Source organism: Protopterus annectens, chromosome 10.part0 (assembly GCF_019279795.1).
Source record: "Protopterus annectens isolate FY-2018-M chromosome 10.part0, PAN1.0, whole genome shotgun sequence".
Lineage (NCBI taxonomy): Eukaryota > Metazoa > Chordata > Ceratodontiformes > Protopteridae > Protopterus > Protopterus annectens.
In genome coordinates, this window is record NC_056744.1 from 200,922,556 (window position 1) to 200,947,555 (window position 25,000).

The window sequence follows — 25,000 nt, forward strand, 5'->3', positions numbered from 1 at the left end:
CCTTTCTCTCCACACTGCTATTCATACCCTCAGGAGCCATTTCTCCCCTATCTCACCCAGCATCTTTATCACATCTGCTGTGACCTCATCTGAGCCTGCTGCTTTCCCTGACTTAATCTTCCTTAGTGCTGTTCTTTGTTCTTCTAAGGTGGGCTCCTCCTCTTCCCTCATTGTAGGCTGTTTCAGAGGCAGTACAGCTTTTGTGGGGTTTTCTCCATTCAGTAGCTGCTGGAAATACTCCTTCCATCTGCCTTTGATGTCCTGTGGATTGGTGAGCAGGTTGTTGCTGGCATCCCTTATGAAGGGTGTCTGACTATCTTCTTTATATTTCTTTCTTTGCCTTTCAACCTGATATAGTTTTTTTGTGCCACTTACTGAGTCACATTCCTCCGATGCCCTATTCTATGCTATTGCAACTTCTTTCTTAGCTTCTTTGTTAGCCAACCAGTAGTCCTTCCTAGCCTGGTCAGCCTTTTCTGTCTCTCATTTCTTCCTGCACTCCTTCATTCTTTTGATGAATTACTGGTCTTCTGTATTCCACCACCAGCTTTCCTTATGTACCTTATTTCCATACCTGGCTCAGCAACATATCTTTTCTGTAGTCCTAACACATGCTGTTTTTAGGTGCTGCCACTTTTCTTCAACTCCACCTATTTCCTCCTGTTCTTGGGGTGCTAGAGCCCTGAGTAATTCCTTCAACTGTTGTACTTTCTCTCCAGTCAACTTCCAGATCTTTAGCCTGGTCTCTCTTGACCTTGGAGCCTTTTCTGACCACTGCTTGAAGCTGATTGTGGCAACTAATGATTTATACTATGGGACAACTGTTTCACTAGGAATGACTTTGCAGTCATGGATTTTACCCCAGTGCCTTTTCCTTACTAGGAGGAAGTCTACCTAAGTTGCATGTTGGCTATGTGATCTTGTGACTGTCTTTCTTTCTGAACCATGTGTTGGCTACTATCAAGCCATTTTCCAGACAGAAGTCTAGAATGGGTTCTCCTCCTTTATTCCAGTTGCCTCACACATGTGGACCCAGGCAGTCCTCATATCCTCTTCTGTCTGTCCCAATATGTGCATTCAAGTCACCCATTATCAACACCATTTCATGTCCTACTTTATCTAGTAGGTCCTGCAACTTCTGTCTGAATGCACTTTCCTTACTATCACAACCCTGCTTTGGGGTATAGGCTGAGATTATGAATACTGCCCTATCATTACACTGGTGTCTGATTGCCATGAATCTGTCATTAATTCTGATGATATCCCTCACTGCCTTCTGAAGCCTGTCTCTCACCACAGTTCCTACACCATTTCTAGTCTGGATCCCAAGCAAAGTGGCTTTGCAGCACTGCCTTTTCATCTCATCTCTTGGATACATAGGATGTCCAGCCTCCTCTGTATCATCATGTCATCCACTTCCAAGCTGCATCTTGTCAGTGAACCTACATTAAGCGTAGCAATTCTCAGTTCATGTTTGACAGGTTGGTTGGTTTTACATCCAGCTTTCACTCAACAGAGCTATTCCAGGTAACCCAGGCTGGGCAACTAGGCACCAGCTGGCCCGTAGCTTATTGACCCAGGGCTGCTGGGCTTAATGGTGGGCATTCTCTGGCCAATAAGGGCACATATACCCCTCCCACTGTTAGCAAGGGTCCCTGGCATGGGTCAGAGTATCCCGGGTCCTCAACCTGCTTATCACCGGTAACTACACATGCCTACCTTTTGGCGATATTAGTCAACATGACCGAATCACTTAGAGCCATATTTTACACCGTCTAGCAGCTAGCCCTGCCACAGCGCACAGTCTGTGATCTGTGTTCTCCTGTCTTGAGGATACTGCACACCATAGTAAATGCCCAAAGTGGTTGGTTTGTATAGCTCTTCCCCCTGTAGGGCACCATGTAGAATCTGTACTGCTGCCCACAGCTCCATTCATTGGTGAGTTTGAGATGGAAACACTCAGCATGCTTTTTGGACATGGGAGAAACCCCACGGAGACATAGGGAAAACATGCAAACTCCAAACAGGCATTGGTCCGAGGTCAAGATTGAACCTTGTACCATGTGCATGGGAGGAGAAGTCCTTAACCATTAAACCATCTGTTCTCTTTAATAGATAAATATATATATATATATATATATATATATATATATATATATATATATATATATATATTGTGTATGTACATATATATATATATATATATATATATATATATATATATATATATATATATATATATATTATATAGGCATCGGTACTGATCCCTGAAGGAACTTTTCACCGAAGCACAAACAGCCGGGCATGCTTCCGCGAAAGTGCTTTTTACCGAAAAAGCACTTTCGCAGAAGTATGCCTGCAGCTAGAGGGAGTCATGGGGGAATGACTGTTGCGAAGATCGTACTACGGTGCAGATAAGGGAATATTCCCTTTTCCTCGTTGTAGTGCGATCTCGGAGTGAGAATATCAAAGTAGGGGGGTGGGCATATCCCCCATGGGGGGGTGCATAAAAGTAGATTTATTGTTTTTTTTTTTTTTTTTTTGTTTTGTTTTTTTAACGAAAGCACTTTTTCGGTGAAAGCGCATTTGTTAAAGTGTGTTCACTGATTGTGGATTCGGACTATTGAACTTACGTTCAGTAGACGTAGATCCATATATATATATATATATATATATATATATATATATATATATATATACCCAAATTTGTGTCTGTGTCTGTATATACTGTGTGTGTACATATATATATATATATATATATATATATATATATATATATATATATATATATATATATATATACTGTGTCTCTATATACTGTATATATTTATATATATATATATATATATATATATATATATATATATATATGTATATATATATATATATATATATATATATACACACACACAAACATATATATAGATATATATATATATATAAAATATAATATACGCAGTGGATATAAAAACTGTACACACCCCTGTTAAAATGCCAGATTTTTGTGATATAAAAAAATGAGACCACAATAAATAATTTCAAAACTTTTCCCACCGTGAATGTGACCTATAACCTGTACAATTCAATTGAAAAACAAACAAATCTGTTAGGGGGAAAATATAAAAAATAAAAAAAGCACAATAACCTGGTTGCATAATTGTGCACATCCTTAAACTAATACTTTGTTGAAGCACCTTTTGATTTAATTACAGCATTCAGTCTTCTTGTGTAGGAGTCTATTAGCATGGCACATCTTGACTTGGCAATATTTGCTTACTCTTCTTTGCAAAAGCACTCCAAATCTATCAAGATTGTGAGTGCGTCTCTTGGTCAAAGCCCTCTTCAGGTCACCCCACAGATTTCCTATTGGATTTAGATCTGTGCTCTGGCTGGGCCATTCCAAAACTTTAATTTTTTCCTGGTGAGCCATTATTTTATTGATTTGAATGTATGCTTGGGGTCATTGTCATGATGAAAGGTGAAATTCCTCTTAATCTTCAGCTTTCTAGCAGACGTCTGAAGGTTTTGGGCCAAAGATGTCTGGTATTTGGAACTGTTCATAATTCCCACCATCTCAACTAAAGCCCCAGTTCCAGTTGAAGAAAAGCAACCCCAAAGCATGAAAATGCCACCACCGCCCTTCACCATGGGATGGTGTTCTTTTGGTGATGCAAAGTGTTGTTTTTGCACCAAACGTACTTTTTGGAATTGTGGCCAAAAAGTTCAACCTTGGTCTCATCAGACCATAACACATTTTCATTCATGCTTTTGGGAGACTTGGTGTATTGTTTTGCATATTTTAAACATGCCTGGATGTTTTTCTGTGTAAGAAAAGGCTTCCGTCTTGCAACCCTATCCCACAGTCCAGACAAGTGGAGAATACGGGAGAGTGTTGTCACATGTAGTACACAAACAGTAATTGTCAGAATTTCCTGCAGCTCCTTCAGTGTTGCTGTAGGTCTGTTGGCAACCCCCCAACCAGGTTTTCATCTTATCAACAATTCTGGGGGTTCGTCCAGTTCTTTGCAACGTCACTGTTGTCCCATATTTTCTCCACTTTTTGATGACTGTCATCACAGTGTTCCAAGGTATATCTAATGCTGCGGAAATATTTTTGTTCCCTTCTCCTGACTGATACCTTCAAAATTGAGATCCCTTTGATGATTTGTAAGCTGTCTGTGAACCACAGCTTTTGCTGTAGCAGGCAACTGAGGAAATGTCAGGAAAATCCTACTAGGACAGCTGAACCTTATTTGGGGTTAATCAGAGTCTCTTTAATTGATGGCAGCTGTGTACCCAAGAAGACTGAATGCTGTAATCAAATCAAAATGTACTTCAACAAAGTATTAGTTTAAAGGTGTGTACACTTATGCAACCAGCATGTTGTACATGTTTTATTTTTTTTATATTTTTCCCCTGACAGATTGTTTTTCATTTGAATTGTACAGGTTATAGGTCACATTAAAGGTGGGAAAAGTTTTGAAATTATATCATTTTTTTATATCACAAAAACCTAGCATTTTAACAGGGGTGGGTACACATTTTATATCCACTATACATATATATATATATATATATATATATATATGTATATATATATATATGTGTGTGCGTATATATATATACATATATATATATATATATATATATAAATAAAATATATGTATATATGTATATACACATGTGTATATATATATATATATATATATATATATATATATATATATATATATATATATGTGTGTGTATATATATATATATATATATATATATATATATATATATATATTTATATATATATGTGTGTATATATTATATTTATATGTATATATGTATATATATATATATATATAAAATATATGTCTCTGTGTGTGTGTATATATATATATATATATATATAATGTGTGTGTGTATATGTGTATGTATATATACATATATATATATATATATATATATATATATATATATATATATATATATATATATATATATATATATATATATATATAAAATGTGTGTGTATATATATGTCTGTGTGTAGTATTGTTTCCCTGTCAATTAGACACATTCTCCTATTAATGCCAGTAGCTAGAGCAGAGTTTTGATTAAAAATGTACCTGTTTTTATCTGTGCCTTATCAGCGGCAAAAGGCTACACTGGCAGTTTGTTTTGCTAATGGTATGAATATGGAAGAGCCATGCTTGTTTGTTCTCAAAACAATTCCAGTGAGTGTTTTGTGGTATAGAACAGTGGTAGGTAAGCAGTACTTTTCTTTTAATTATGTGTGTTATGTTCAAATTCAAGTATTTATTTTTTTCTGTTTCTGTTTATTTTTATTTACCAGCATAGTGCACTGAATCTCGATGGACCATTTTCAGCCATCATTTATTAAATTACAAGTGTGTGAACTTTGATGTTCATGGTATTGCTTATGTTACAGTAGAGGTAATATTTCAGACATTTTTCTCAGAAGGCCAGATGTCTGACCCTCCATCCAAATCTTTTCAGCCTTCCGCTCCTGTCTGTATAGATACCTTCCCACCTGGGCATCAGGACATCTGTGTATGAGAGGTATGTCCTTCCATGCCATCTGTGGTTCTTCGCTGCTGCAGTGCATATGCTGATGTGAATAGTGATCATCATCTGCTTGTCACTTAGCCTGTCTTCCAGAGTTCACATAAGTAGCCCACTGTCTTATTTAATATTCTGTGTTGGTTGTTTGTAGATAGCATGTTTTCAGGCAAGAAGGATAGTTATCAATTTCTAAAGTTAATTACACTAGTTGTAAAAGGCAAATCCCACATAGACTTCTAGTGTTTTTTCTGTTAATGATGGAACATGACATATACTGTCCTCCTGCTAGGTTCATCCAGATGATTTCAAGCAGATAGCCACATCTGTCCATAACTATCTCAGCCAGAAGAGGCTGCTGTCCATAACTATATCAGCCAGAAGAGGCTGCACACTTTCTCCGGGGTTACCATGGGATCTAAGAAGTTACCCATGGATACCTGCTTAAAGTTGAAGAGAAGCACCTGCAAGAGAAAGAATTTCAGGAGGCAAACAGCCACGGAGTCCAAAGGCCACTCTACGCTTAGGAGTGCTTGGTCCACCTAGGTGCTGCTGCAGACCCTACCTCTGACACCTGTTTGAACTAAGGCCTCTGGTGATGCCTGTCAGGAGGCCACCATGTCACTGGATCACATTCTCTTGAGTTGAAACTATGCAACAGTCAATTTAGACACTACTGAGTTCTGACACCCATATTTTTTTAACAGAGAGTGAGAGTCCTTTTCCTTTGGTTTCAGTTTGCAAGGATGTTTGAGGCTAATATATTGAAGTTAGTTGTACCCACCTATATTGGAGATTTCTAAGGTGGCCACCACTCCCAAAATGAACAGCCGAAGTGTCCAAGCCTGAGACATCTACCAGAGCTGAGCAGGCCTTTATCTTCACCCCCCCCCTTTCTGACCTCCACAAAAGGTCTAATAAACTTGGTTCCAGTCTTTGTACTCCTCCTCAAGAACCTGCAGCTTACATCAGAGCAGCTGTTAGTGTCAAGTATTTCTACCATTAAAAAAATGGAACTCCCACCTCAATGGAGTCAAATTCTTCTGAACTAAAGTACTTGAACTGGCCTGCTAGCTTGTGTGGAGCACATCACATGTCCTCCCTTATTTCTTATGAGTTGAACGCTGAGGACAATCCTGTCCTCTTTCACCCACTAGAAGACCTCTGTTGTGGATGTACCATTAACAGAGTGAAATATTTCAAGGCAGTGTAAGGACTACTCTTATACCCTCAAATGGTAAAGAGAGCTTCTGGGTCTGTCAGAGCCAAAAGTCTTCGCTATTCCTCCAGTGAATGATACTTTGGAAAAATAATTAAACAGTGCATCTTTGGTGCCAAATACAAAATCCAGGAAAGTCAGCCTTTAGGATTTTGGAGAGAGCCCTGTCAGTTACCATGGCCCAGACTTGTCCTATCCCCTCAGGTCCTGCATCCTGCATCTATATCACTCCCATCTCTGCATCAAGAGTCTCAGCTAACCTTCCCACAGGGACAGCTGGTACCAAAACCCCAGGACACCCTATGAAGGCTGCCAGCCTAGCTAGATAGAATTTTGTAGATAATTTTGTCATTTGTAAATATTAATATAAGCGTCAGCTTGTTCTCTTAAATGGAAGAAAATTGTGTTAAATGTTGAACGTCAAAAATGTAACAGTGCACTCTGCTGCAAGAAAGCTGATAAGTCAACCCTTGTATGACTGGTTGATCTCTAACTCGGGTCCGTGATGTCTGGACCAGCAGATTCTTTCTATTGTTTTGACATCAGAGATAATTACTAGATTTTATATATATAATGTCTTTAATTGCTGTGGTTTCCTGACCAGGTGTAAGATCAATGCTATGTTAAACTCTAAGTTTCTGTTAGCCTGGGAGACCAGAGAGGTGTCAAGAATGATGTAATGTGAAGCAGTACTGTGTTATCAATTTAAGGACAGAAAGAAGAGAGCATTTTGGATTTCGTCTAAAGCTGACCAAAGCCTTTGACACCACCAGTGTTGAGGGGCTATGGCGGATCATGGAGAAGGTTGGCTGCCCAGGAAAATTCATCAGTATGGTGTGCCAGTTCCATGATGGAATGCTTGCTCGAGTACTGAACGATGGAGACTCCTCTGATGCCTTCCCAGTTACCAGTGGAGTCAAGCAAGGCTGTGTATTGGCACCCATGCTGTTCAGCATGATATTCTCGGGCATGCTGACAGATGGCTTCTGCAATGATGAAGAAACCAGCATCAAAATCAGATACAGGACTGATGGCAGGCTCTTGAAGCTGCAGAGGCTACAGGCCAAGACCAAGGTTGAAGAGGACTTTGTGCGCGATTTCCTGTTTGCAGATGACTGCGCACTCAATGCTGCCACAGAGGCCCAGATGCAGCAGAGTATCAACTGCTTTTCTACTGCCTGCAGAAACTTCGGACTCGCAATTAATACCAAGAAGACAGGTTTTGCATCAGCCCGCACCGCAGAATTTGTATGCAGAACCAACTATCACCGCTGAAGGTGAGATCTTGAAGGCTGTTGACAAGTTTACATACCTCGGAATCATACTCTCCAGATTTGTGAACATTGACGATGAGATACACGCGCATCGCCAAGGCAAGCTCCGCGTTTGGACGGTTGCAAAGCTGAAAGTGTACAAGGCAGTCATACTGCCCACACTACTGTATGCCTGTAAGACATAAACTATGTATGAACGTCATGCCAAAAATCTGAATCGCTTCCATATGAACTGCTTAAGAAGGCTGCTGAAAATTACCTGGCAGGACAAAATTCCAGACACAGTTGCCCTCTCTCAAGCTGGACTGTCAAGTATCTACACCCTGCTGAGGAGAGCACATGTCAGGTGGGCAGGCCACCTTGTATGTATGCCAGACACACGCCTCCCCAAGGGACTGTTTTATGGTGAACTTGCAGGAGGCAAATGCACACAAGATGGGCAGAAAAATCATTTCAAGGACACACTGAAAGTCTCTCTGAAGAGCTTTGGCATTGACCTGGACTCCTGGGAAACCCTAGCACAAGACCGCCCTACCTGGTGAAGCTGTATCAGCAAAGGTCCTACCTCCTTTGAGTAGAGCAGGACTGCAGAGGCACAGGGGAAGCGTGAGCTGCATAAATCCATAGCCAAACAACTCAAATGACCACTTGTGCCCAGCGTGCAGCAGAGCTTTCCAAGCCCACATCGGACTGACACCATACTCAGTCAACCTCCTTGACATGACGTCTTTGGTCATCGTCGACAACGACGGACGAACAACAGCTCTGCTTTGCTCTATATGTAAGTTTAGTTAGAACTGTGATTGCTCTTATTTATAGACAGAAAATAGTAAGTGTAGTCTAGCTGTTTTCTGTATTGATGTCAGAACTATTCTACTGTATTATTTTGAGCATTTTTCCTATGTCTCTGAACTCTTGACTAGCACTGTGTAGTAAGAAGTATTGTCTTGTGTTTTTATTATTTATTATTAAATACTTTTAAAACTTTCAACTGTGGCTGTTTTGTGTAGAGATAATGTAAGCTCTAGAGTACATTGCACGTATATAGTGATACTGTCCAAGTCACTCCAATAGTTTTAGCCCTGGGTCCCACTTACTATTTGGATAATAATATTGCACAGTAATAATTGGACACCCTTTGGTAAGGGCTTTTAGTAGCTGATATTACTGGTTGGTGGCAGCTGGTACTACCTTATAGACTGGCAGGAAGGGGCATAGGTTCATAGGGAGGTACTAGGCTATCTGCCTTAGGGCATTTATGAGCCTAGCCAGAATGTGTTGGCTTTCGCCACCCTTTTAGACTACATTCCTGAGCCTCTGTCCAGCAGGGCCATAGAAGTGATCCCAGGAGTAAATTTACGATTTCCCATCCACTCATCAAAATTTCTCTTGAAGAGGGTCAGCGAGGGGCTCTGCCTAACATGGACTGGGATTCTATTCCAGAGCAAGGGAAGCCTCTGGGATATGGATCTATCCCTCCAGCATGTCCTATTTATTGTTGTGCTGAGGTTTAAATCCCTGAAGCGTGTAGCTCTAATGGATTTGGCTTTTTTGAGGTGGAGCATGTCCATCAATTCCGGGTTAGACATGGCCTTGTACGTCAGGCAGAGATCGCCTCTGAGTAGGCGGTAAGCAACTGAGTAGAGCTGGAGTTTCTTTAGTTGAGCTACATAGGACAGCTGTTTGAGGCCCACGATCCTCTTGGTGAGGTACTTTTGAGGTCTCTCCAGCTGTTGCAGGTGTCTGGTAAGATACATCCCAAATGGGGTATTGTACTCAAGGGCCTGATGAGCGATGAGTAGAGGAGTACAATGACCTCTTTTGATCTAGATGTGAACCCTTTTGTGATTAGGTGAGCTGTATAGAAGGTTTTTCTAACCACTTTGGCAATGTGATTGTCAAAGGAGAGGTTATTATCTACTTGGATCCCCAGATCCCTAATTACGTCTTCCGTACTTAGTGGATTACCTCCTATGTGGTAGTTTGTGGGCACTTTGTTTTTTCCAAAGGGGATGACTATGCACTTTTTGGCATTTAGCTTAAGGCCATGGTTCTGACACCAGGTATCCGTCTCCGTAAGACCCTTCTGGTGGAGCTTGTGTCAGCCGGAGAGTCGTTTATGGCTTCCAGTTTGCAGTCATCTGTGAACTTGGTCAGCCACAGCCCTCCCGTGCTTGCCTGTACCTCAGAGAAGCATATACCGAACAGGAGGGGTCCCAGGACTGAGCCCTGTGGGATGCCACTTGTAACCGGTTTAGAGTCAGACATGGCACCTGCAACTCTGACCATGTGAGTTCTATCCCTGAGCCAGTTTGCAACCCATCTTGTGACATATGGGTTGATATTTAAGCTGGTAAGCTTATTTATGATGCCAGAGTGGAGTATTGTGTCGAAGGCCTTTGCGAGGTCCAGGTAGGCTGTGTGGACTACCTTTCCCTCATCTATGGCTTTGGTAGCTGTTTCAAAGAAGTCAACTAGGTTTAAGAGGCAAGATCTGCCTTTAACAAAGCCGAATTGGGTAGGGTCCAGTGTCTGGAGGTTCCCAATGTCTTTGTTTATGAGATCCATGATGATACGCTCCATAGTCTTGCAGACCAGGCTAGTCAGGCTTATAGGGCGATAGTTCCCGGGATCCGTTGTGGTGCCACCTTTGTGGAGTGGGATTACTGTTGCTGTACGCCATTCTTTGGGTACATAACCTGTGGTAAGGCTGAGTTGGAACAGTGAGTTTATATGAGGGTTTAGTTCTTTTTGGGTCTCGTGTAAGACGCAGCATACAATCCAGTCCCATTGATGCTGTGTTTTTTACTTTGGAAAGGGCTGCTTTCATCTGTGTCTGTGATGTCTGAGGGACTGCAATCTTCTGGGATAGACACTGGCCCTTTTGGGGGGGAAGGGGGGGAAGGTTTGCACTGAACCTGTCCGCCAGGATGTTGGCAATGTCAGTGGGTTCAGTGTATTTAATGCCATTTTGCACCAGCTCAGACCAGATCTGAGAGTTGCCACCCAGATTCTTGATGTAGCTAAAGAACGCCTTGTGATTATCTTTAGAGTCTTTGGCGATTTTTCTTTCAAAGCTAGCCTTTGATGATTTTATGAGGGAGCGAAGTTTCTTGCTAATACTGATCAGGGATGCCTTCCCTTTTTGGGATTTTGCCCTATCATGTAATAGTTTCCTCCTTCTGTTGTATAGCTTTTTTATGGCCGGGGTCCACCAGACTGGTCTCCTGTTTTTTGGAGGAGTGAGTCTTGGTTTTACTTGGGATGCCACGATCCATGCATTCCTGTAGGTGCTAATAGAGTGCATTTGTAAAGGATTCTGTGGTTTGGGTAGCATTTTCCATTAGCCCGGTGGCTTTGAAACTTTCCACCTCAGTCTTAAGAAGTGTGAAGTTTGCTTTTGAGGGATTTTTCACAGTGGTTTCCTTGGCTGGGGGTGGGGTCGGGATGTGGATGTCCATTGTGATTAGTTTATGGTCTGATCTTACCAACAAGAGGTTTACTTCTGGTGTGAAACATTGAGCCCCCATGTTGGTGATGACCAGGTCCAATATGTTGTCCCCTCTTGTGGGAGTGGTGACCAGTTGGTCCATGGCGTTTGAGTTTATAAACTCCAGGAACCGTTAGGCAAAAGAGTTGGGACTTGAGTAGTTTTCCCAGTCAGTGTTTGGGTAGTTGAAATCCCCCAATATCATGGTGTTTGGTGAGACCTTCATATTCTCCAATGTTCTCAGGAATGCCAAGTGAGGGTCCTAAGACAAAGTGGGTGATCTGTAGCAGGCTACAAACTGAAAAGCAGTTTTGCCCACTGTTAGTTGCACATGGATGGTCTCCGATGCCTCGTGCAGTGCCACTAACCTGGAGTTGTGGGTATCCTTGATGAAGATGGATACTCCCCCGCCTTGAGTATTTCGGTCCGAGTTCTGGGGCCGAAAAGTATGGTATGAGTTGAATCCTGGTAGTGCTGGGGTGCTCTCTGGAGCCTTGAACCAGGTTTCTGTTACTGCACAGATATCGATTTTCTCCATACTGAGGAGTGACTCGAGTGCGTGCATCTTGAGGTTTAGACTTCTGGCATTGAGTAGCATTACCCTTAGTTTTTTGTTTCTGGTATTGTCTATGGAGGTGGGTTTGTCTTTTGAGCCTTGCCTAAAAAAGGCATTATGGGGCTGGCAAGAGCTTTAGCCAGTATTCAAAAGCCTAAGGGTGACAGGTGCAAGCCGTCCCTGGCGAAGCAACGTGGCTTGTCGTCACAGGATCCCCTTTGAATGACACCAATAGCTTAGCCATTTGTTAAAATTGATCATTTTGTCTTTATACTGTGGCATCATTCTTGGTGAGGACAAGATGCTACTCAGGGTCATACTGGCCTCTGGGCTACATGATCAGAGAGCTCTTCTATGTCTCTTTTCATGTAGTCCAGGGAGGTATGTCTCAGGTCATTCACAATAACATGGACAATGACAGAGTCATATTTGTACCTGCTGTGGAGTGACCTGAGTGCTTGTGTTATGTGGCGGATCCTGGCACCCGACAGGCAGCTTACAGTGACCTTCTCCTTGTTCAGTCTGGTGAGCAGGATGTCAGTGTGCCTGACAATAGAGTCTCCTATTACTAGTGTATTAGGTGTGTTATTTAGCCTTAAGGGCTGCGACTGTGTGGCACACTGACTTTGTGAAGTATGTGATACGTGAAAGTTGTTGTGGGGTCGCGGTTGCTTGGATGTCTGCTTTGGAGGTCTCTGCTGCTTTGGCAGATTTTTATTTAGAGCCTCCGAGTATGTTTTTGTGAGTTTGTGTCTTGTTTGCTGATACGATTGGTCTATGTGAGACTGGTTGTGTGGTGCGAGTGGTTTACTTCTCCTCCTGACTGACTGACTGTGCCAGTCTTGGATTGAGAGAGCACGGCCTCCAGTTTGGCTGTATAGTTGCATCTCTCACATACATTTGAGTTTGTTGGAAGGAGGAGAGGGTTGTCTGTGTACATAAGGCAATTGTAACATTGCCTCAAGATTCCCAGATTCACCAGCTGAACTGGAGAGTATACCTGAAACTGCACTTTGGACATGCCTGGATAGTTTAAAGAACCTGTGCCAGCCTTCCCCAGGGGTGTCTGTGTGGTTGTATATAACTCTGTGTGTGTGTATCAGCTACTTGGGCAGGGACACAAAGCACTGGTTGGACAGAGAGGGTGCTGGAGGTTTTAGCTTGACCACTAGGCTGTGATGTGGACCCTATAGCTGTCCAGTGGGGAGTCATATTGGGGATCTGGAGAGAAAGGGAGAAACCAGCCCCAGACGGACTGTGAGCTCTGTGTGCTGTTAAGGGAAATTGTACTTTACTGTGTGTGTATTTGTTATCCTTCCCAGTGTGGACGTCCCTCACTGGTGTTAGTGGTGAGGATTGAGACTCCTTGATTGCTGGGCCAGTGCATGGGCATCACACACCCAGTTGGTCATTTCCATCATTTCTGATACCTCCCAAGATTACCCCACAGAGGAGGTCCCTCGGAAGAGGACATGCAAGAGGAAGCATCTGGATTCTCCTGAATGTGTCACTGAAGATGCAGATTTTTGAGGAGGGTGAATGGTCCCCACGGTCCCCTCCTGTGGATGTCTCATTCAGAGACATCCTTCAAATGCTGTAGTAGAGAGGTGGCTGGAAGCCCAGCAACCCTTTGGAGGAATCCGTGCTCCTTACTCTTTCCATGACAAGACTGTTGAAGGGCATTAGAGAACCCGCACTACAGCAGCCACAACTGCCTTCTTTACTGGGATCAGCACATAGGCCATCTTGGAAACATCTAATTGGTCACCTGCCTGGTCTTCATTTTTACAAGCATTATAACCTGCCTGTTACCACTACAGCCAGGGTAAGATTTGCTGTACCTATTCAGAGGGACTACTGGAACCAACAGCTTTTGAGGGCCAGTCATCCAGTGGTCCATATGTTATGGAAATCTTTCCAAATGTTATTACTTCTGCACCATTGACTAATATGATATAGAGCAGCTATGTTTGGAATTTACCATACTTGTAGATGTTTGAGTGTTCACTGTTGCAATAATAATATTCCCATTCTGTGCGCCTCTGTTTGCCTGCTTCAGCCATCCTGGGGGTTCAGGTGGGTACACACCTACTTATTTCTTCACCCTACATGTCTTTTGCCACTACAGTGTGCCCCTTCTTAGGATTACCTGGTATCTGGAGAGGGAGCTTTGGGAATGTTTCTGGTAGTTATTTCAAACTTGGCAACATGCCACCTGGGCATCTCATTTCTGGATCTTATCCCTGTCACATGGAGATAGGGATAGGAAAGACCTGAAGATGCATGGATTGGTGTCCCTCTCTAGTGGTGATGTTGAGGTTAAGAGCTTTGGCCTCAGACAGAAGTGGGAAAGGCGAAAAGCTGTAGAATTTAGGCAGAACATCAGTCTTCCTGCAGCAGAAGTCTGAAGTGTTGGCCACTGCTCCAACAATCGACATACTTTTAACATCTCCAGTTATGGTAAGTACCGAACATAGCTGCACTTTTCGTAAAACTGTTGTAAATTTGGAAAATTCTCATAAAAATGTAGCATTTCTTGCTGCAGTGCAGCTTTGCCACCATGGTAAGAAAAAAATACCACGTTAATACAGAACTATACATTATTTTCTAATTTGAGAGCCTTTGATCTAATCTTAACATGCATCATATCATTAGGTATTTAGTCACTGCATGAGTATGTGCTTGCATGTGTGTGTTTGTTTGCTATTGTGAGTGGCTCTGAGAAGATATTTATTCTTTTGTGATTGCCATAAAACTGCAGTCGCTAAGAATATCATAGAATGTGAATAGCAGTCTCAATTGCAAAATAATTTAAAGTATTTTTGCAGAGAGTCGAGCCCCCTTGCAACCCTAATGTGTCTCCCACTACTTAGCTGTACCAGTTCAGAGGTCATTGCATCTTGGGAACAGAGCAATCCCCCGGATACTGCAGCCTCAGCCTTCCAGCAAAAAACACAGTAGTTTGTCATTTCTGTCTGACAGACAAACCTAGAACCCTTTTTGATTGACAGGATTTGAAAGTATTCAGCGTTATGTAATAATGTTTAGGTCTTGTTTCAGTAAACATGCTTCATAGAATTTAAATTGCACTGTTACTGCCTTTTGCTTTCATTTCAGAATTCAGAAGTTGATGGATATGCTGGAAAGCTACATCGATCCATTTGACTTGGATGTTTTTACTCCACACCTTAATGCCAACCTTAATCGGCTCTCGCAAAGGACTTCGGTAAGTACATTGTAAAAAAAAATGTAGCATGTAAACTCTTATGTAGGCCAGGAAAGATTTAGGGCTACAGAGCATTTGCTCAAAGTTCTCAGTACAGTCCTTAATCGAATATCTTGGGAACTGTATAGTGTGTAGACCACAACAATCATCATTCATTCTTTAGAAGGCAAAAGATAGAGATGCTCTTAAAAGCATGATTTGATCTGAATGCCTCCTGTAGTGAGTTTTTGTTGGATTTCCTCTTCAGATCTAAGTTTCTTGCATTCTTGAGTGCCTTTGCTCAGAGTCACATTCACCTGCTTTTGGCACACAGTTATTATAAGCCCTAACTATAAATTAAAGCCATGCTCCAAGTTCCTTACTTTGCCTACTGTTACCAAAGTTCAGTTCTTGATTCTAATGCACATCATAGGAAAGCTGCTGTGTTCACTGTTAAAAAATCTTAGATGTTTCGAGTGTTCCATCATTTGCAAGTTTGACAGCCAAGATCATCACTAAAATAAAAGATAAAATAAGGAACAGGGCACTTATCTGAAAATGTCTTGGTAACCAGCACAGAAGAAGAGCATTCAGATCGACGTTCATTGATGGTACTCAGACTGGTGGCAAAGAAGTTTTGAGGTGTGTGTCTACTATAAGTCCTCTTTGTGCTCTACACCTTGCGTGGGGAGCATATGTGTGACATATACAATGCCTGTAAACACTAAAGGCTTTGGTATACTGGCCAGACATTGGGCTATCCTTGGCAGGAAGTCCTTTACATCAGGAATACTGCAAGAGTGAAGAACATTTACTGTTGTAAGATTTTACACAACTGTACTTTCAAGCATTAAGTTGTGAAGATTTAGTTCCTCACTACTGCATATAGTGGTAGCCTGGTGGTATCTAGGGCCAGACCACCACAGACTTGAAGAGAGGCTACAGTCATTCTAAAAAGATCTGAAACCAGACCACTGCCATCCACTGGTGCCAGTACCCAAAAATGTTGACTTGTGGAGACGAGACTGGTTCAGATACCTGTTATTGAGAGTTCTCATGCAACCTTTCTGTTTGCTGACCTGCTGATAGTTATCCATGTGGTCAGTGTCCTTAAAGGAGCACTGCATTAATCCCTTCAGCCAAAGTGATGATAGTCCCTCCCATCACTCTCATAAACTAAGCTTTTTTCAACTGCATGCTTTTTTGTTTAAGCATCTGAAACAATTTTAAGGGAACAGTTCACTACTTGGCAAGAGCTACATCAGTTAGTGTACACCTGTAACACTGAACTTATGACATTATGATTAAACATGGAATGAAAGAAGTCATGTAGTTAGACAGAATTGCACCATAGAACACCAGCTACGTTAAAGACTGTAGGCATTGTTTCATTTGATTATTTGCTGATAGATTTTCCCAGTGAACAAATATCAGACTGGGCAGTAAAAAACGTTTTCAGTGGAGGCCTGTCGAGCAGGCTCCTGCATAAACAATATTAAAACAATCACAGATATAAGTAACGTGTAAGATGAGTAAGTAATACAATCAATTTAAAATACTTGCTACAGGAAATTAAAGACTGTAATTTACTAGCAAAGACAGAATAACACATTTGCCATAGGAAAATAGAGTGATTAACTGGTAAAGACATTATAACATTAGGGTAACAGTTCACATAATTGTATATATTAAGATGGTTGAAGCTGTTGGAAAGGACAATACATGTTAGTTAGGCATGGAGAAGATAAAATCTTGTATGTGGGCAGGAAGTTATAGAAGACAGAACAGAGAAAACACATAAGACTCTAGACAAGGAACTAAAAAGGAATATTAGATTAGGCTAAATTAAACTCAGGAGTGGTTGGTATGAATGTGGATAAGTGTGCATGTGTATATGTAGTGTGTGTGTGTGTGTGTGTGTGTGTGTGTGTGTGTGTGTGTGTGTGTGTGTGTGTGTGTGTGTGTGTGTGTGTGTGTGTGTATGTATGAAGGCACTAAATATGGCAGGGTATCTGTTTTCGTAAAACAAAATTTCACCTCTAGAATTGTTAGGCAGGATAATTACCTGGAACTCCTCCATGCCCAACTTACCATTAATAAAACCCCATATCACATCGTAGCTAATGATATGACCCTCCTATATGTCACCCTTGGCACATACCACCTATCTGACTAGTTTGGAAGACCTAATTAGTCATCCAAACACCTTCTGTTAAGGTACATCAACTAGCTGTCCATCAGCTTGAAAAATATGCATTTCCCTAATTGTGTGTTTCCAGAGATTTCTGAATTTCAGAAGTACAAACTCAGTGGATCGGATAGTCCACAACCCCTACTGAGAAGACAAAATTCTGGACTTGGTTCTCACAAATATGAGACAGCTCTGCTCTGTACCACATGTAACAGCCTCCCTAGTCAAATCAGACCATAAATTAGCTATATTGACTGTAAATTAGTTACATTTAACATAAGACTGATGCCGGAAACATCATCCAGTATCTCAGTATTCATAGATTATGCTAACGCTAATCAACTAAAACTAAGTGATAACTTGGCAAAATTTGATATTCCCTTTCATGTTGATGACCCTTCTACAAATGCAAAATAATTTACTGCCAAATTCTATGCAGATGTAAATGGCTGCAAACAAGCATCTGTCCTCCTCCTAAATAAATGTAAAGTCAAATTTAAACATAACTTCCCCTATAGTGGACCCATATATAAACAGGGTATGCAATAAAAGGAAAAATCTCATTGCATGCAAAAATAAATGTAACCCTCTAAATGCCAAAAATGTTCTTGCCAGACTTAGCAGGGAACTCCAATCCTTGATCAAATCTACCAAGGCTAGGTATAAGGCAGAAACAAACACCTAGGAAAAAGATAATCACAAAGCCTTATTTAACAATATTAGAAACGTAAGAAGTAATACACAAAACTGCACAAAACTAATAGTAAATGATATCACCTACTCTAATCCTGAAGACATAGCCAATCTACTAATTGATAAATTTAGCTCTAACTTCACCCCCTCTCCCTCCCACATTGCCAGATCTCATGCCAGCATCCACACCCCCCTCATATCTCCCAGGAACAAGTCCTCAAAACAATGCCCAAGGCTAAGAACAGCGCTTCTCTGGGGCATGATAACTTACCAGGATGCCTACTAGTCAGTCTGAAGTAGAACCTTAGACACTTATAGCAGCTGTTCAGTACCAGCCTCCAATCCAGGTTTGTACCAGGTGAGTGGAGGATGACAGCAGTCGTCCCCTTGCACAGAGTTGAGGATTCAACTGACCCAGGCTACTATAGACCTATAAACCTGACCAGCCTCATCTGTAATGCTATGGAATTAATAAGTAAGGACATATAAGCAGTCTAAACTCTTTATTTGAGGCAGTTCAATCTGGTGAAAGGTAGAGCCTGACTGCTTAATGTAGCTGACTTCTTCAGAAAGGTTACGGAAGCATTAGATGAGAGAAAATATGTACAAATGCATATCAAGACCTCACAAAGGCATTCAACACCATCCCCCACTCAGGCATACTTGATAAACTCATCCAGCTAAATGTAAATCCATGTGTAACTTGTTGGATAGAACACTGGCTCACAAATAGAACCCAGAAATGTAGGGTGGGTGGGGCTACCTCCTCCAGAAGACCATTAGTGGTGTACCTCAGGGTTCAGTCCTTGGGCCACTCCTCTTTGGCATCTACTTCTCAGAGGCTGTGTAGGGTTATGGTTGACAAGCTTTGTAGGCAGCAATAAACTTGGTGCTATTATAAACTCTACAAAAGATACAGTGATCTTTCAGAAGGGCCTTTTACAAACAAATAGCTGGTGTCAATTCCATGGCCTAAAACTAAACACCAAAAAATGTATAATTGTGTCCTTTAGCAAGCATGACAATCCCTGCAATGATCCCAAGAAAACACAGTTCTGAAAATTGACCCAGCAGTGAGGAACATGGGAACCCATGTGTGTAATGAGCTGTCATTCAATCTCCATTGTTGTAGGGAAGTCCTTTTTCATTGTACAGCATATTAGTAAGGTATAGCATCCAGATTCAGAGAGGTGATCATTCCACTGTATTCTGCACTCATTGAGCTGATCATTAAGTATAATGCCTCCTTTTGTGTATACCAGTCCAAGCACCTAACACAACTTGAGACACCCCAGCACTTTCTCACTAAGAAAATCAACCGCCTAAATCACAAAAGCTACACTGATCATCTCAAAACTCTGCCCCTCTTTTCAGTATTTTAAGACAAGTGAGAGCCAAACTCTGCTTTGCTTACAGAGCCTCTCCTAAACGCATCTTTTTACTTCTACTACACATCCTCAAGTCCAATAGTGGCAGAAACACCTGCTCAACAGATCTCAATCTCATGTACTTAAATGCAACATGCAGGAAGGATAGCTATGTCTCGCAGAAAGTACCACTTCTCTGGAGTAGTCTTCTTCTCCACATAAAGCAAAGTGCATCTCTTATTCCATTCAAGTATGATCTGGATGAGTGGTGGATGGGAAGGCGCAAGTTAACCCCTGGATTGGTACCCTTGTCGCTAGTGGACAGAAGAAAAATGTAAATGTCTGCCTGCCTCTGAGATGTTCATAGGTTCATAGTTTAGTACTAAACTAACTGCCCTTGTGAGACTCAAACCGTGCACCTTGTGTTTCTAAGGCAAACACCTTAGCCATTAAGCCACCCTCCCAATCATGTTCTTCGTGTTTCACTTTTGCAGTCATTACATTTGGGTAATCTGCTGGCAGGTTGCCCTCAGTCGGCCTGATTAACAAAATCTTGGGTCCTGCGTCAGTTGCTGTCCCTTCTTCCATGACGTCAGGTCGTTAGGGGTATAAAACATGCAGCCGACACCATTACATCACTCTTTCTTGCCGCGCGGTGCCCGAAGCAGAAGCAGTTCGCAAGTGCCGGTCGGCCGACTCCTGAAATTTTCTTTTTCGAGTTTCAGAACCGAAGTCTTCAACTAAAAGCTAAGTACCCCGTTGGGGAAACTTTTTCTTGCTCCTTACCGATGTCAGTAAAAGTTAATAATTGCATTACTTGTGGGAAGCAAATACCTCATAAGGATTTTCATTTGTACTGTATTCCTTGCCTAGGCCCTGACCACAACGTACCTTGCTGTCAATTTTGTGCTAAATTTAATCAACGCACTATTAAATGTCGGAATATTTTTGCTTCTAAATATTTTGTCTTCTAAATATTTTGGCTCACGATTTAATTATCCAGAAATGTCGTCGGCTAGCAATCTGACTACCAGAATACCTAAAAAACGCAAAGAAAAAGACAGAAACAGGCTGCCGAGGTCCAAAACTGATGCCGACGCTTCTCCTAAGCCAGTCACCCGTTCACCGGTACTCAGTGAGGTGCTTTTGCAGCCCCTAATAACCACTACTTCTGATTTGCAGGCCTCTACTGAGACCAATTCGGAACCCACATATGTCTCTACCTTAGATGGGTCCGGAGCCATTATGCAGGCACCGGCTTCTGAGGGTGTTTTCAGGCCTACAGATTTGTATATTAGACCAACGCCATCTTCAAAACTAAGGCCAACATTTAAATCTATGTCTAAAAAAACGATGCCTGGGCCACATGTGCAGGCCCTATGCCTAAAAAACAAATTATCAAAATGGCTGAAGATTTAATTACTCTGATCAGGGGTCGCCAACCCCCTCCTTCTAAGAGGCCTAGGCAAGACATTGATTATGAATCTTTTGGACAGGATTCTATTTCTTCTGACTCTTCTAATGAACAGAATTTGTCTATACCTACTTATGAGGACTCTGATGCAGAAGACTCCATTCCTTCTGCTTCTCCCCTGAGGATTTTTCTTTTGGGGAAACTTTACATACCTTAAGGGAACATTTCCACTGGGAAAGTTAGGATTTCTCTGAATCTAAAAAGAGACAGGGATTTTCTTCTTCTTCCTCAGCATAGGCCTTTGGCTATATCCCCTGTTCTAGACATTGTTGATGATGTTTTTTCAGAATCTAGTATGGCTCCTGATTCTCTGCCTCCGGCTCCTTTTAAGCCAGACAGATACTACAGGGTTCCTGACTCCCACAAATTCCTTTTCAAAAATCCTATTGCAGATCCTGAAACCATCTCTCGGGGTCCCAAGGGCATTAAGGCCTCTACTGCTAAAAATCCTACCCCTTCTGATAGAGATTCCAGGGTGCTGGATAGACGGGGTAAGAAGGTTTACACTTCTGCAACCTTGGCAATCAGGGCTTTAAACTGTCAATTTCATATGCTTAAATATCAGCAGCATATCATGGGACTGCTTAAACAGAAAATGATGTTAATTTCTGACTGTGCAAAATAAAGATTTACAGGATTTATTGCATTCAGCTGAACAAGTTGGAAAACATACTTTGCAATGTGGTTTTGATTCTTTGGAGGCCTCTTGCAGGGCTGCTGTAACTGGGTCTGTGCTAAGAAGACATGTTTGGCTCAAAGAGCAAACTCTGCCTGATCATGGAAAGCAAAATTGTTGGATGCTCCTTTACAACAGGACCATCTGGTAATAAGGCTGAATAAGTTTTAAAAAAGATGGAAGATAAAGCTAAATCTATGCAAACTGTGAAAGATTTCTTACAAGTGCAACCTCCAAGATTTAGTAGGCAGTGGCCTACTAAGAACTGGTCCTTTCCAGTTCCTTCGAGAGCCACTCAAGTCAAATCCAGACATTCCAAAGGCTCCAGGTTTCAGTCACAGGGGACTTTTAGAACAAAACAATGGGGTGCCTCCACCTCCAAATCTGGAAACAACAAGGCACCCCCTTATGGTAAACAGTCTCAATGACTTCCCTCTACACTCAGAGGCCCAGAAACAAGTACTGTCCCTCATGAACACGGGGGCTATTCAACCAGTACCAGAAGAGGAAAAGGGACAAGGTTTCTATTCAAGACTTTTCCTGGTACCCAGAAAAGACAAATCATGGCATCCAATTCTGGACTTAACCACTCTAAACACATTTCTGGACATTCCAAAACTCAAGATGCTGACCCTTTAACAGTTACTTCCTATGCTAGGCAAAGATGCCTGGTTGGTAAGTCTAGACTTAAAAGAGGCTTACCTGCATATTCCAATCAGAGAATCTTGCGGAAGATACCTCCGCTTCAAAGCAGGCTACTTGCATTACCAGTTCTCTGCACTGCCCTTTGGCTTATCTACTGCGCCCAGGGTCTTCACAAAGTGCCTTGCTCCCGTGATTGCATTTTGCAGGCAAAGAAATATTCAAATATATCCATACCTGGACGATTGTCTAATTCAGGCAGAAAACAAGGACATTCTTCTAAAGCATCTGGCGTTTGTAAAAAGGGATGTTCTTCGTGTTTCACTGTTGTAGTCATTACATTTGGGTAATTATGCTGGCAGGTTGCCCTCAGTCAGCCTGAATTCCAAAGTCTTGGGTCCTGCGTCAGCTGTCGTCATCCCTTCCCTGACGTCAGGTCGTTAGGGGTATAAAAGAAGTAGCCGATGCCATTTTCTTCAGTCTTTCTTGCCGCGCGGTGCCCGAAGCAGAAGCAATTCGCAAGTGCTGGTCGGCCGATTCCTGAGATTTTCGAGTTTGAATTTCAGATCCGAAGTCTTCTATAAAGCTAAGTACCCCGTTGGGGAAGCTTTTTTCTTGCTCCAGAACCGATGTCAGAAAAAGTTAATAATTGTATTTCAAGCATCTGGCATTTGTAAAAAGGGTTCTAACTTGTCTAGGGTACACCATAAACGAAAAGAAATCACAACTGGTACCCCCTCAAAAAATTACATTCCTGGGTGCAAGTTTGAATACAACTGCCCAGATGGCTTACCTTACGCCAGAAAAGCAAATTCATTTGGTAACTTGCTTCAAACAGGTGTCCACAAAAACCCTGCTATCTGCAAGACAAATTCTGCAAGCTTTGGGGTTCATGGCCTCCTGCATTCTTCTAATTCCATATGCAAGACTGCATATGAGGAAACTTCAGTGGTACTTAAAATGTTTATGGAGTCAACATAGTCACAGTCTGGAAACAATGATTCCTATCATACCTTGCCTGCAACTAGAGTTCCTGTGGTGGGCAGAGGCCTGCCACCAAAACAAGGGACTGCCATTCACTCCACCCCCTGCCACCCAAACCCTAACTACAGACGCATCAGACTATGCTTGGGGGGCTCATCTGGCAGGGAAGTGTATTCAGGGCAAATGGAGCCCAAATCAAATGCACCTATATATCAATCAGAAAGAGATACTAGCTGTACAGAATGCACTGACAGCCTTTAAGAACTACCTTCATCCAGGACAATAAATGATAAAGACCGACAACACCACAGTTATGTGGTACATAAACAAGCAGTGGGGTACACACTCCTACCTCCTTTGCAGACTAGCCATGGCATTGTGGAACACGGCCTTGACCTACCAAATACAACTACAAGCTCAATTCCTGCCAGGAAAGCTGAATACTCTGGCAGACGAACTAAGCAGAAATCTCATGGACCCACATGAATGAAAACTGGAACCACAAATTTTCAACATGTTGACACACAAATGGGGGAGTCCAGATATAGATCTTTTTGCCTCACCCCAGAACTATAAGATTTTCTAGCACTAGGCCTTCTCGCCTCTAAAATGACATCCATCACAGGTTTGCTGAGGGATGCTAAGGGTGAATTTAGTTGGACAAATTCTGCACAAGAACTCATCACAAAAAAGCCTGGAAAGTGGATGGTCTATCATTCAGCTGGAAAAACCTATCAGTCTATGCTTTCCCCCTCTGCCTCTGCTCACCTAAGTTCTACTAAAACTCAAACAGGACAAACCAAAAATGATTCTGATTGCTCCAGACTGGCCTCGCCAACACTGGTACCCACTCCTGCACAATGTGTCACACCTTCCACCGTGGCACCCGCCTCAGACACCTTACTTTCTCAGCAGAACAACCAAATTTTGTACACTCAGCTCCAAACTTTGAATCTCGCAGAGTGGCTAATCACCTAAATTCACCCTTAGCATCCATCAGCAAACCTGTGATGGATGTCATTTTAGAGGCGAGAAGGCCTAGTGCTAGAAAATCTTATGCTGACAAATGGAAAAGATTCTGTGCCTGGAGCCAGTCACAAGGAATAATCATAGCAGTTCCCAATATTCCTCAGATTTTACAATACTTAACTGAGATGCTTCACAAGGGCCTGTCCTTCTCTTCTATAAAAATCCATGCCTCAGCCATTTCAGCTCATTACAACACAGAACCTCCCCTCTTCTCTCATCTTCTGCTAAAGCAGTATCTCAGAGGGGCCAAAAACTTAAGACCACCCAGGAGAGCTCCAACCCCTGCCTGGGACCTCAATTTCATATTGGAAAAACTCACTCTCCCTCCTTTCGAGCCAGCTGCTACTGCAGACTTAAAATGTCTCTCCTGGAAAACAGCTTTCCTTTTAGCAGTCACTTCAGCTAGAAGGATTTCTGAATTACAGGCTCTTATGACAGTGGAGCCTTTCATTATTTTTCATGCGGACAGGGTGTCTCTCAGGACCAATCCATCATTCATGCCCAAGGTGTTATCCAGTGTGGCTCTTAATCAGACCATTCATCTGCCAACTTTCTTTCCCAATCCACAGAACAAGGGGGAGTGGATTCTGCATTCATTGGATGTACACAGACAACTTAGATTTTACTTA

The 25,000-nt window shown here is 42.0% G+C and overlaps 1 protein-coding gene across 2 annotated transcripts in view; it reads left to right on the plus strand.

Moving 5' to 3' along the window:
* Positions 1-25,000, plus strand: part of COG1 (component of oligomeric golgi complex 1) — an 829,165-nt gene that overhangs the window by 632,889 nt on the left and 171,276 nt on the right. For both annotated transcript variants that reach the window (XM_044085137.1, XM_044085139.1), the window contains exon 11: positions 15,228-15,336. In XM_044085137.1, coding sequence (XP_043941072.1) covers positions 15,228-15,336 — 109 coding nt within the window. The remainder of the gene's footprint in view (positions 1-15,227; positions 15,337-25,000) is intronic.